The sequence below is a fragment of the Gallinula chloropus genome (genome assembly GCF_964237585.1).
Source record: "Gallinula chloropus genome assembly, chromosome: 1".
NCBI lineage: Eukaryota > Metazoa > Chordata > Aves > Gruiformes > Rallidae > Gallinula > Gallinula chloropus.
Window position 1 is genome coordinate 8,511,360 of NC_140085.1, and position 13,702 is coordinate 8,525,061.

At 46.7% G+C, this 13,702-nt stretch overlaps 1 protein-coding gene across 1 annotated transcript in view; it reads left to right on the forward strand.

Annotated features, from left to right (window-relative positions):
• Positions 1-1,342: 1,342 nt before the first annotated feature.
• ELAPOR2 (endosome-lysosome associated apoptosis and autophagy regulator family member 2) overlaps positions 1,343-13,702 on the forward strand; it is a gene marked incomplete at both ends in the record, with an annotated part of 96,901 nt that continues 84,541 nt past the window's right edge. The window contains one exon of the mRNA XM_084279305.1: positions 1,343-1,465. Coding sequence (XP_084135431.1) covers positions 1,343-1,465 — 123 coding nt within the window. The remainder of the gene's footprint in view (positions 1,466-13,702) is intronic.

The following is a 13,702-nucleotide window of genomic DNA, read 5'->3' on the forward strand; positions in this document are numbered from 1 at the left end:
ATCGGGGGAACGGGTAACGGCATTTTCCTTCCTCCAGCTAGAGCTGAGAACAAAAGGACATTTCAAACTCGTCTCCATTAGTAGGATGACACAGAGCTCCCTCCAGACCGCTCCAGCATGATCCTCAAACGACATAAAATGAGCAAACAAATCCATTTTTGTGTTAGTGTACAGTCACAGCGATGACACCAGCCGGGGACCGTGAGAGGGGTTACACAATGTAGGCGAAGATCTGACTCTACTCTTATACTCCTCATCTCTTTCCAAGAGATGAATAAAGGCTGAGTCAAACCTGGACTATGGTGAGCGGGGATTGCGGTAAAATGGCTCAAAAAATTCACTCAAATTAGAAGTGAAGTAAAAAAAGGGGGGAGGGGTATGTATTTGAGTTCAAAAAGGTGGATCGATAGGGACAGGAACATAATGTGCTACTGATGGAGAGTGCTGTGTCTGTGCTGGGCTTTGCTGGTTAGATAAGAGGAGGCAGAAATGGGGGGAACAGAGCAAGTTGGCCGATGCCCGGGAGGCAGAGACAGTCAGTGCCCGAGGCAGTAAAACGCTTCTGGGGTGGGTGGCTGGACATTGCTGGGGAAGGGGAGGCAAAATCCTTCGTGAAAGGCAAGCACGGAGGGAAAAGTCCGCATAATTCTGGGGATAATTATAATTTGGGTCAGGCCACGAATAAACTGCTCTCCCATCCCACGCAGGAGGGTTCCTGCCACGGTCTGGAGAGGAGGCAGTTGGTCCACTGCATGTCCCCGTCAGCATCCCACCTTTCGGGTGGACGCGGACATCCTTAGAACCAGAGAGCGGGGAGATGGGTGCAAGCACCCCGCATCACCTGGCGCTGCCGTGCACAAGGACGGGGGTGTCAGCAGCCGAATGAGGGCTGCCAGCGGCGTCAGGCCGGCATCCCGCAGGATGCCGCCCCCACTCCAGAGCCTTCGGGACTGGGGAGATGCAACTGGGAGGAGGGTGCTGCCGCTCTCCCGCTTGCCACGCCGGGGCTGGACGAGCCTCGGCAGCGTGCGCCTGCGCTGCCTGCCTGCCTGCCTGCCTGCCTGCCTTCCTCCTCCCTCCTCCTCCTCCTCCCGGCCCCTCCTCCCGGCTTTGGCGGTGCCGGCTGCCGGGAGCTGGCGGCCGGCGGGGCCGCTGCCGTCCGTGCCAGTCCCCGAGGTTATGCCCGGCTGCAGGCGGGGCGCAGGGCCAGGGGCAGCCCGACCCGCCGGCCGCGGCCGGGGCAGGGAGGTCTCCGATACGGGCAGGGGGCGGTGATTTCTCCCCCGCCCCCGGGTGCGGCGTGGGGAAGGGGTGCGCGGGTGCTCCGCGGCGGGGGCGGAAGATGAGGATGAAGATGAGGATGCGGCGGGCCGGAGCGGAGCGAGGGTACCCGGGCAGCGCCTGGATGTGCTGCTGGCTGCTGGGCTGTCAGGCGGCCGCCCTGCAGCTGCCGCCCTGCGAAGAGGTGAGATTTTCCTCCTCCGAGGTTTTCCCCATGCATGGCGGGGAGGGTGGGGGGGGGAGGGTGGCACCCCCGGAGGGGTTATTGCTGGTCGTTGCTGCACTACCATCCCCCGGGCTGTTCGTGGGACGATAGATGGAGAAGGACCCTCCGCCGGGGTGCTGCCGGGGCTCTGCGGGGCGGCGGAGTCCCCCTTCCCATCACGCGTGGACCGGCTCCCTTAGCCGTCGGTCGTGAAGCACCCCCCCCCCCACCCCCCCACTCCGGTTGTCTCTGTTCCCTCCGGTGCGTGGAAATAGCAGAGCCCCTCTCCAAATGAGGGGAACTCGTCTGGCCTCACTGCTTTCCTTAATGCCCCGTGAAATCAGTGCAAAAGGGGAGAGTAAGGAGGCTGTCCCGAGCCCCTGTGTCAGCCTGGGGTGTCCTGGGCTGAGCCGTGTGTGTGACATGGAAACTTTCTGCCTCTCTCCTGCTGTAAGAACCTGAAACAGGAGGGACTCGGCGCCTCGCAGCTGGGACCGCTCTGCAGGGATGTGCGGGATGCGGGAGCTGAGGCTGCCGGACAGGGATGCCTAGCCCTGGATTGGCTCCAGGTGGCCCAGAAGGAGCCCAAATGGAAGGGGCCAATGCTGACCCTCTGCTCCAGCCTTTCTATCCTCACTTGTACATGCAGAGAGATCGTTTCCTACTATTAAAGAGCAAGTAGATCTTTCCTTTCTTGGTGTAGGTGTGAGGAGCCTAGGTACTGCCTCCTTCCCAAGCAGGTCTCAGTGCCTGGGGCACTGCTCTAGCAAGCAAAAACCTGCAAGTGGGTTGAAAGCAGTTAGTCCCCTTTCTCCTACCCCTCTGATGATGCTCCAGAACAGAGAGCACCCTCCCTGCTTCCACTGCAGTTGCACTGTTTAGTAGGAAATAATTTGTATATGCTCAGCCTGGATTGGTGGCTGCAGGTGGGTCAGAGCACTTGCTGGTGAAGGGTCCTGATCCAGGCTTGGGGGCTATTGCATCGTGGGACATCCTCAGCTGGGGGTGCAGAATCCTGTCTCCTCCCTATGGTGAATAAAGACATCCCTGACCTGGGGAATAGTCCTTCTTTTCCCGTTGAATCAACTTTTTGTCATTCAAGTAGCTGATCCTCTGTGGGAGAGCTCAGTGTTAGCCTAGCGTGGGAAATCTTGCCATAGGAGAACATGTGGATTACCCAAATTGGTGGCTGTTTGTCTTAAATGTCAGTCATCCTCAGAGAGGTGGATTTATGTTGCCACTGCTTTGAATCACCTATGTCCCTTTTCAACTAGTGAAGGAAAACAGGACCTTCTAGAGCTGATCTCTTCCTAAAGTCATTGCTTAAAAGAATGGACCTCTGCTCATGGTTAAATGTGGCAGCTGAATCTCAGCAGAAGTATCAGAGACAGAGAGCTGGTATTTTGAGGATTATATACTGGGCTTTAGGTGCACAGGTTCATCCCTGAGCCCCACTTCTGTGCCCCTTTGGATCTGGACCTGAGTGCTTTTGCTTTCCTTTCAAAAGGATGGGTAATGTTGTTTTACTTTAGTTTCACTCGAATAGTGTTTGAGACAGAGACATCCCTCGCTCACATGGTTAAAAAGCTGTACGTTACTTGTGCTGATGTGTGGGTGCAGCCATGCAACATATGTCACAGGGAATATAATTACAAACATATCTGGATGGAGAGGGAAGAAAAAAAAGATGCTTGCAAAGCACCAGGGTAGCAGATTGGCTGGTCTGCAAAAGAGAACGTGTTAACAGTTCGTGTAAAACATTGCTAATACCTGCCTGTTATGTGATGGTCTCAAAACTTTGCCATTTGCCCTAATTCAAGTGATGTGGGTGTATTGCCATTAAAAATCACAACAGCTGCCATTGCGATCGAGTCTGGTTTGGGCAGACTCGGGGATGAAGCTAGCAGATGAGATAGCACAGCCTGTGAGAGGGTATTGCAGTCCTTTGGAGACTCAGTAAAGGTCTTATTGTTTTGTCCTCAAAACGCTTGAGAAGCACAGGGCTTAATGCACTGGCAAGTAGTTAATTTTGAATCTGCAGGGGATGTTCCCTTTACTGCACCTTGTTCCCCCCCCTCCTTCCTTCACAGCTTGTTTTTCTGTTTACTCCCTGTTAGGAGAAATACGGGTACCTGCCAGTTGGTGAGATTTCTGTGCTGGTACAGCATCTGGAGCAGTGGGATCTCTGGCTATGCCTGAGGCTCCGTGGTGCTCTGTTAACATAGATAGTAAAAATAATAATGTACAGCAATGTCACTTTCCAGAAACCTTTTCGTCATTAGCTCCTGTCATTTGGGACTGTAGTAGTTCAGCACTTTAGGAAAGGTATATTTGTGCTGCAAAGCAAATGTGCAAGCAGCTCAAATGAGTATTCCTATGAGTTTTGGGAGTAAATTGATGCACCAATAAGCTTCTGGCAAAATTGCGTTCTGTCCAGGCTGTGATGCCCATTGACACCATGAACTTTTGCTGAGCTCTGTGATGCCAGTAGCTAGTTTGAAGGTGTTAGGGGCATCAAGGCAGGCTTGGATATCTGGGGTACCCCTGGGGTCATGAAGCTGGGGAGACCCACTCCTGTACCCTATGCTCCTGGTGACTTGGTGACTCAGGTTGGGACAGTGGTAGAAGAATAACTGCTTGGTGAACTCTTCCTGCTTATGCCAGTGGTGAACGGGACACTAATGCAAATGTTTCATGTGTTGCATGAATTATGGCTTTGATGATGACACCCTTGTTTTTCACTGGTATTAGATACATGTTCACCTATTATGATGGAAATGATAAGATATTCATGCCCACCTCCCTGCCACTGCAGAGAGCATCTTTGCTACATCTTATTTTACAGTGTTGAGTGCGTTTTCTAAAGTTTTCAGCTGAATAAATCTTCTTTGGCTTCCCCTGAGAGATTCACCCGAATTTGAGCAGATGTTGCTTTTAGGACTGATACTCAGCCTAAATGGATCATTTCTTCATTTCATTATTCCTTTCCCTCTGTTGTTTTTTGCAAACATAAAAAAAAAATAAAAATCATCAAGTGACTCTTCTCTAACTTCCCATCCAGCCAAATGGTTTGCAAAGAGAGATGCAGAGTGTCTGAGCTGCTGGCAAAAATATTTTCTTTCATATACCTTGTTTGACTCAAAGTTACAAAGCAAATTGAGAGAAAACACATGTTTTGATAATAAATGGGATTTTGCTACGTCGGATGGTTTCCCTGCTGTTTCAGGCAAACCAAATACAGAATTGTAAGAGGAAAGGGTAATGCTAAACGCCTTCTATAAGGGAAAGTATTTTTGTACTAGTCTGCTGGAATGCTTCTGGAGGAGATAGAAATGATAGAAGAAATTTAGTTGGTCAATGAAGTAATCTTTTCTGAATTTGCTTGTAGGACAAAGCCAAGGGAGTCTTAAGGAGGGAGGGGAAGTGTGAACTTGAAACTGGGTCAAGTACAGTGGATGGTGTTGAAATAATGTCAATTTTCATGGTGAGAAGAGGGTAAAAAATAGGGTGTGAGTTAAGTGTGGGGTATTTTAATTATGCTAGTAGATTAAATCAAGATACTAGGTACTAAGCTAAGCAGCAAGGTGATGTTTTGTCTTTCCATGTAAAGGATGGAGATGAGGTACGTGTCTGTCTTGGGAGCACGTTATGTAACAAAGCTAGATAAAAGCCAGCATGCCTGTCACCAAATATTGCTGGCAGGAATGGCAGGGATGTCTGCTGGAAGGAGTCTGAGTATCTCACACTCTCTTAGGCTGTAAGTGAACTGTACCTGCTCTGGAAATGGTTGGGGTTGTTGTGGGTGGCTCTGTAGAGACAGTCTGTGTGCTCGTGGGGAAGTAAGTTGGGTGGATGATTAGAAAAAAAAAAGGATAAAACATGTAAGAGTGTTTTTTGTGCTTTATCGTTGGAGCTCAGGACCTGTGAATGTTGTGTTTGTTCTCAGACTGATTGATACACACACAGCGATGACAGCATAGGGGTGATGCCAAGTAAGGAGGGAATAACTTTAGAGAGGAAGAAGAACAGGCATTGATGCACAGGGTAGATGAAATTAAAGAGATGCAAATCTTTAGGATAAGGTAGAAATACAAAGGGTTTTCTGTGCACTTGAAAGGCTAAATATTGTTACTGTTAAAAAGTAAAACTTTTATTTTCATGTATCTGTAAACATCTTCCGGCACTTCTTGATCTCTGGGGTTCTTTTAGTCATTATTGGCCTCAAAATCTCCAAAGGGATTAGCCCACAGCTAAACATTTAGGAAGACATTCTCCTTTAAGTAGGTTCCCTCACTGTCCCTTGTTGGTACCCTTGTCCTTTCCTCTGAAACACCTGCACTGGCTTTTTTGGCAACAAAGCAGGAGCTGCCTACACCAGAGGAGGGCCCAGCATTGTATTCCCTGATTTCTAAGGGTTCTGAAAGATCTTAAACTGTTAATTTATGAACAGTTCATAGGCAACAGAAGAGGCTGTGGAAAGATTCGTAGACATATCACATACTTTTTATCACTTCTTGCTATGCAGACTTGTGTCTGTGAAGTGAAAAGGGAACAGTACAGCTTCCATTTCCCACCGTGATGGAGGGTCGTAAAGATGAGGAAAGAAGAGCAAAACCCCATGCTATAAAACTGCTGGTGATAAAGTTGATGAAGTGGAAGCAGGTGCACAAAAGGTGAGAGGACAGATGCTGAGACACAGGTACCTCAGCAGAAAGCACCATCACTGCAGCACGTGGGCAGACCAAGACGGGAGTTGGAGGAAGGACAGGAGCAAATAGTGAGGTGTCAGAATTCAAATTTGAAACCTGAGAAGGAGGACAGATGTTGATATAAAATATAGGAAGGGAGCCATGGTTGTAATGTTTCAGGAATAAGAAAATTAGGCATGGTGGAACCTGCTGTAACAGACCATAAACTTGTAAGAGTAGTAGACATTAAACCAACACAAGATTGTGTTTCTTCCACCATCAAACACCTCTTGATCAATTAGGATGAGTATCTCACCTATAAAGAAGCTCATTATTTTCTTCCCAACACATCCATGCATGGTGCTGGTTGGGACCATGAGAAAGCTGGGTGCTGGAATAGGTGTGCACTACGAGTTGGGTTACCAGCTGCCTCCCCCAGGCCTTATTTTCCACTGGGTGTTGGTTGGGAAACGTTTAGCAGTACTGTTCATTGCTTTATGCCAGCAGATGACCTGGGTCAGAAATTCTGGAATCAGTTGAAAGGAAACCCTTACCTGCAAGTCTGACTCAGTGTAGTCATTGGCAGGGCTCCCACTGACTGCAATGACCGTGGGGCAGGGCCAGGGGTTGTCAGGGCTTTGTGGGCAATGAGGAGATGCCATCAGAGCAGGCTTCACTCCTGTCATGTGTATAAATTGCTATAGACATTCGCTGAAGGAAGCAGTAAGCATGAGTTTAGGAAAAGAAATTTAAACAATGGAGACTAGAGAAGAGGTGGTAATGAGAAAGGAAGCCCTGAACTCCTCAGGCTTGAGATAGGAAAGAATCGGTGTTTGGGAGCACATCAGGGAGTGGATCCTATGTGTCTCCAGATGTTGCCAAGGTTTTCTTGGAGCTGCAATGCTCCTGTGCTGGTATCCAGAGTGGCCATGTTGTTATAACTCTTAAACATGCCTGGAAAAGTGTGTCCCTCCCACTCCCCAGTGGTAAATTTCAACTGTTGTCTTGGACCTGAAAATCTGTTTAGGTTTTGTCTGCTGCTGGTGGGGGAAACATTTTGGTTTTCAGTCTTCTGAAAGAGAAAATCTCTGGTTTTGAAGACGAGGAATAAACCCTCTGTTCTTGACAGCCTCCTTAAAAAAAAAACCCACCCAAACAAAACCCAACAAAAAATGCCCAAACCTTTTAATTACAAAACATCATCCCAATCTAATAATGACCTTGTTTCACAAACACTGTGCTGCCCACTTTTATAAATAGCACCCGACAGTAATCGCTGTACGCCTGGGACAAGGGCTCACAGCTGATTTAAGATGATCTAGGGTGACACGTGCAGCTGAGCTGCTGGCTCCCCTGCACTGGTGCTGAGGATCCTGTCACGGTGTGCTGAGTCACAGCAAACACTGATTTGACTGAAAACTAACCTGCCAAAAAAGAAAAAGGAAAAGGGTGAGTTTTTAGCTGGGCGAGTGGCAGAGATGACTCAGTGTTTAGTCTCTGTGGGGGCTAGAAATAGTGCAGGAGGCTTTAGGACCCACCAGGCATGAGGCTGGTCCCCTCTTCTTTTAGTTCTGGAATGTAAAAAATCTGGTTGGATAGAGCTAGCCTGGGTTTACACCGAGGTAATGGCAAGAGGACTGCATTTCATGATGTAGGAAGAAGAACCTGAGAGATGTGTATGTTAAAGGTCTGAAAGAACAGAATTGCCACTCTCTGTTGCGGAGGTCTGTGCTCTGGCTTCAGACACAAGTGCCCTCTCTGCAAGGAAAGGGAGATTTGTTCACTGCAAGGTAGGCTTTCAATGAAAATTGGATAATTTCAGGTGAATTTTTAGTCCCAACTATAAAATTTCTTTGGCAGAGAATTTTTTGCTGCTACAAAGGGAAGGCAAATCACTCATCCCATTTTCCCTCGCTGATATGGCATTAACCTCTCTTACCTGTCAGTGTTTTATGGTCAAGAAATACAACACATAACAGGGAGGTTTTATGGTGATGCTTGAAGATTATTGGAAAGTCCCTATAAAAGTTGATAGGAACTGGGTTATTTGGCGGCGAAAATGCTGGGAGGCTCAATTTTCATCAGTTTTGGTTTTATTCCACCTTAGGACTGCAAATATTTTCCAGGGATAATCCATAGGAAAGTGGCTCAGGGTGGTTGGGATCGGTTGAAAGGCTATGTCCATCTTACCCAGCACAGGAGCATCAGGAGACAAGATATATATATAAGCAGGGTGAGCCAGCCCATGACACTGGGCTGACCTCTGACCCTCTTCTAGCTACCAGGGTAGACACAGCCAAAAGAGCTATTTTCTATACAATAATTACCGCTGTGGGTTACTAATGCTAATCGTATAATCCAATTTGATGAAAAAACCCTGCTGTGGGGAAAGGGTGAACTTTCCCTTTGAGTTTGGAACTGACTGGAACATGCTTAGAGGTATTTTTGATGCAATGAATAAGGTCAGAAAATGTAAATGCATCAGATAACCAAGGTAGAGGAAGCAGCTATGGGGAGCGCAAAGCTTGGAGATGCCTTCAGCCTAATTGCTGTTGGCTTGATAAAGTACAATATACATTTAATAACAGAGAAATCAGTGTCTAAAGTGATCACACTGTCCTGGAATACTACAGTGTACGGAGGTGGCGACTTTTAGCAGCAAAATCAAGGGTAAAGGTGGTTTGACTCTTAAAGTGTTAACTTCCCATAGCATTTCTCCTGGCATGTGAAATCCTCCTGGGTTTGTACTTGCTCTCTTAAGTTTCTCAAAGGAAGAACTTCACACAGGCTGCCCGTGTTTTATAGACACACAGGGGTGGTGCAGCCTCTTTTGCGAGGTGTGCATCAGAAATAAACGACTTCTGATTTTTTTCCAGGCTTTTATATCCATGGCTCCCTCCTGCTGGCTGGTCAACAGTGCTGATCAAATGCTGCTTGTTTCTGGTTAGCTGCTTTTTATCTCCATCTCTGTGGTTCCTTAAAGCAAATGAAGAAAAAGAGATTTCCCAAGACAGTTCTTCTTTCTTCTGTTTGGTCTTATTTCATCCAATTTATAAAAACACAAAAAACCCCAGACTTCTCTCAAAAGAAAAGAAACAGGGGTTCTAACCAGACTCCTTTATAGCTGGATTTATGCTTGTATGGAGGGAATGTGAGCTGATGTGCATCTCAGGGATGCTGGGTGGGGGGAGGCTGCTCAGTAGAATTGCAGTGGAGAAACAATTCAGCTCTTCATGCTGCACCTTTCTTGGCAAGCATCTGCCCTGCAGACCTGCTGATGAGCAGCTTGCCTTGCCTTGTGACGAATGTCAAGTGTTCCCATTAATAAGGTAATGGCTGTCTCCCTTAGAGCTTCTTGAGTAAGAGCTGAACCCAGGCCACTGGCTCCTCTTCTAGAACACCAGACAGGGTGACTGTCAATTAATGCCAGTTTTTAATGCTGAATATAGGATTCACCAGGACTCTGAATTGTCCTTTTTTTTTGCCTGGAGGCCCACTGTACTGTGTGTTAGCCTCTGCACAGCAAGAGTCAGAGGACCCAGAGACCTTGCTCAGTCCTGCACCAAGGCAACCTGGCCTGTTAGCATCAGGGGGTCCTTTCGGGTTGCACAGACCAGGTATCACAGATAGTTCATCACCGAGCCCTGCGCTGCTCCTGAAATAGTTGTGATCGATCATCCCGTTCACCCTAGCTAAGAGGAGCCATAATGTAAAAAAGAATCAATTCCCATATCTTTTGGTTTTGTAGTATTTTTAACTGCCCTTAAAACCAACCCTACTTCAATATTAGCTGACTTCTCTGAAGAGTCATCGCTTTTTAGTTCAAGCTTTTAAATTAAAACTAATACAACTGATTTTCAGCATTGCCCATTGCAATACTGGCCTGCTAATCTCTTTAATTGCTTTGCTAAACATTTCCTTAAAGCCACAACATGTGGTTATGCAGGAATTGCAGCTTTCACTGAAGAAGGGGGTAAAGGAAAAGGTAAGTCAGCTCCTCAGTATTGCAGAGAGGAGTTGGAAGTTGTGAATCTTGAAAAGCGAAAACCTGGAATGTTAAGTTGCTTGGTGGTCCTGTGGCACTTAAATAAGTTGTGTGAATTTGATGGGGTGGAAGAAATGACGCCTGACTTGAGGTTTTGGGAGGCTTTACGTGACTGTTACTGAAAGTCCAATCTGATTAATGAAATTTGCCATTGTTCAGCTTCAGCATTTACACTGTAGATAATCTGATGGGGAGACCTGGTGGCACCTCACTGGGCACCATACATGCTGGAGGTAACAGTGTATTACTGGGGTGATATCCTGCTTTCATAGGCAGTCTCTAGCCTGCTAAGCACAACAGGCCTAAAGAGCTCTGGTCCTTAAACTGTCCAGATGACCCAGAGGTTTGTTGGTATGCTCTCTGATGTGGATTTGCCCATGAAAGCTGGCATGGGATGGGATGTTGCAGTAGAAGCTGTGAGTCAACCCCCACAGTAGTCCTCCAGTTAGACCATAAAGATGAGCGGAGGCAATTTTGTCATGGGATGACTAAAACTGGGTACAGTTATTTGGATACCTACAGGGTTAGAAGGGCATGTGGCACCCTTATTAGTTCTTCAAGACAACAGAAAATCAGCGTGATCAGCAAACTCGCTCCAAGCATGAGATCCTGGTGTTGTGGATGTAGTTGAGTGCTGGGCAGAACCAGCATTTCATACCTCGAAAAGAACTTATCTAAAGTTAAAATGAAATGAATCTGGGCTCATCAGTGGAATTAATCTCCACCACAACTGCATTACATGAGCTGTTACACAAGCTATGTGGTCAGTCTGCAGTGCTCTGTAAGCCGCAGGCGTGAAGGTGTGTTGATAAGGCTGGGACATGGCAGTGGTGGAGCTAGGTCTCTGCAGTGACCTGATTACACTGGAGAAGGGACCTACATCCTTGCCTCTGAACTGCTGAATTAAGATGGAAACGCAGCAGGAGCACAGCTTTAGTTCTTAGTTCCGGAGAGCTGTTTGTGAGTAAAGACTTCTCATTGTTTTTGCCTTGTAGCAGCTTCCTACCAAAGGTGTGTTAGCACAGAGCAGAGTCCCTTCCTGTCCAGGGATTAATTAACACTGAGCTCATGCCAGCATAAGTTTTTTTGTCTATGATATATGCAGAATTACACCTAACATGTAATGTTATGTTGCATGTAATGATCAGCTGGTAATTTATTGCAACTCTTTGCCAAACGGGCTAGATCTTGTCCTTGGATTTAATTTCCCAGTGCAAAGAGGCAGATGTTCAATTTATGATTGCTTGCAACATGCATGAGAACAGGCTGACTGCATTACCTGGGCAGGAAAAACAGCTATGGACTCATTTCTTTTCTTTATGTTGTAGACTGGATCGTATCTCATGGGTGCAATCAATAGCAAGGGACAGCTCAGGAGCCATGCCTGAGCAAAACTCTGTTTTTATCCTTGTCCTGCCTTTCCCACACACTCTGGGCTGATGGGTCACTGCTGATTGATTTGACTGGTACAGCCGTTTGGTAACACGTTGCCCTGTCCCTTGAAAAGGATTTAATAGTGCTACAGCCAAAGCTCTGCCTGCTGCTGTCATCGCCAGCTCACACCTCAACCCAGCCCTGGTCCTGCATGAGAAGGAAGCTCATGGCTCCAGGCACCATCTGGCTGCTAGAAATGCAAACAACTTTGGATTCATAGCTGCCTAAAAAGCTGCCTTAGCACTGTGGGCAAATTTGAGCTTCAGAAGTGTGCACTGAGCCAGGCTTAGCTAGATCCTGTTACTGGAGGTCATTGTGACTCAGGTTAGCAGCATGAATGCAAAGAAAAGTCCAGGAGCTGAATGCAGCTGATGGCTGAGTTAAATCTAAGATGTGTTTTCTCCATCATTTGCTTCGCTTAGGCTGCCTTGGGTTGCCAGCTTGTCCTTGGTTTTATTTATTAGTTATTCTTGCAGTGGGAATGGACTCTGTGGGCTTGGAAGCAACCCAAGAGTGCAATATTGGATGGGGCTTCCTCATAAGAATATACAGTTACGTATTTTTCTTGTCATGCTGTGATTTAAGATCTTGCTTTGTTCAATGAACAGGGTTATTTCAGACACATAATACAGTTGAGCCCTCACAAAGGGCATGGTCCTATCCTGAGACAGACAGGTAGTTACAAGTCGGGCAGAAGTTGCTGAGCTAAACCTCCTAAATGCAACTTTGCTCAGATGTTACAGGTGTCATCAACCTCTTTTTTGTCTTTTTTTTTTTTTTTAAATGGAATATTCATAAAAGCATTCAGCATTCCCAAAGTTGAACATTGATGAAGATTCAGCTACAAGTTGTAAAAAACAAACAAACAAAAGAAGTCTCAGTCACTCTGTGTTGCTTTTATTATTTTTTTTTTCCTGTTTGAAAATAATCAGCCATCTGGTCAGCAAACAAATAAAATGCTGTGTGATATTGGCAGCAAAGCACACGCTGAAAAATGACTAATGGGACAAGGAAGCAGGGTCTCTTTAGTCTGGTGGGTTTTGGTTTTGTATTTTCTTCCCCTCCCCGGAAGACTTTTGAGTTCAGTTTGTATTTGCAAAAAGCAGGATCTGATCATCATCTTCATACAACTAAAGGCAGCAGAGCCTAAAGTCAATAAAAATATTTCTATTTTGACTTCTCCCCAAGGATTAATTAGGCTCAGTGAAAGCAGCACACCTTTTCCTCATTATCTCTCTCTCTACTTCATAATATTACTTGTCACATTAAAGTCCTGGTTATAGGGAAAGTTTATTGTCAATCTGACCATTTTGGTTAAAATCCTTTTTTGAAGAAATTACATGAGTTCACGTTGTAGTGCAACTCATTTGTATCGACACAGAAGTGACTAATACCTGTAGCTCTTGTGTCTCCCCTTGGGACTATATTTATTGTTAGGGTAACCTCTGTGTTGGGGTAATAGTGGGGTTATTGCTTCCACAGCAAAGGTTTATTTCACTAAATCTCTCCCCATCTCTACTTAAAACTTGGCTTCTGAGGAAGTCCCAGTCTGAAAGGGGAAAAGCTGAGCTCAGGAGTGAGCCAGACCCATCCATCCCCATGGCTTCGGAGAGGAGCACACCAAGAGCACGCAGACCTGGGTCTGTAATGACGAGGAAATGAGGGCTGGGCTGTTCACAGCTGTAACCTGCTCCTCCCCTGTGTGAACCAAAGAGCGAGCGGATGCGTTTTTTTCATATAGAAACATCCCTCAAGAGAGAAAAGGAAACGTGGAGCAAATGCATTTGGTAGGAAATTGTAGAGGAGGTGACAGGGCAGAAAAATGATACAAGATCAGATGAGCGAACATCACCCAGACTTCCCTCTAATAACAGCCCTGTTCCTTTTCTAATATTTTTCTGCTGCCTAGTGCTGCATGAAAAACTCTCCCGCCTAATGGAAACTGATAACCGGCTGCAGAGGGGCAGGAGCGGAAGCTTCGCAGAGCGCTTGTGCGTGTGCCTGGTTTGAAGCACATGAATAATTCCATGGAAGCTGGAAAGCCAATGC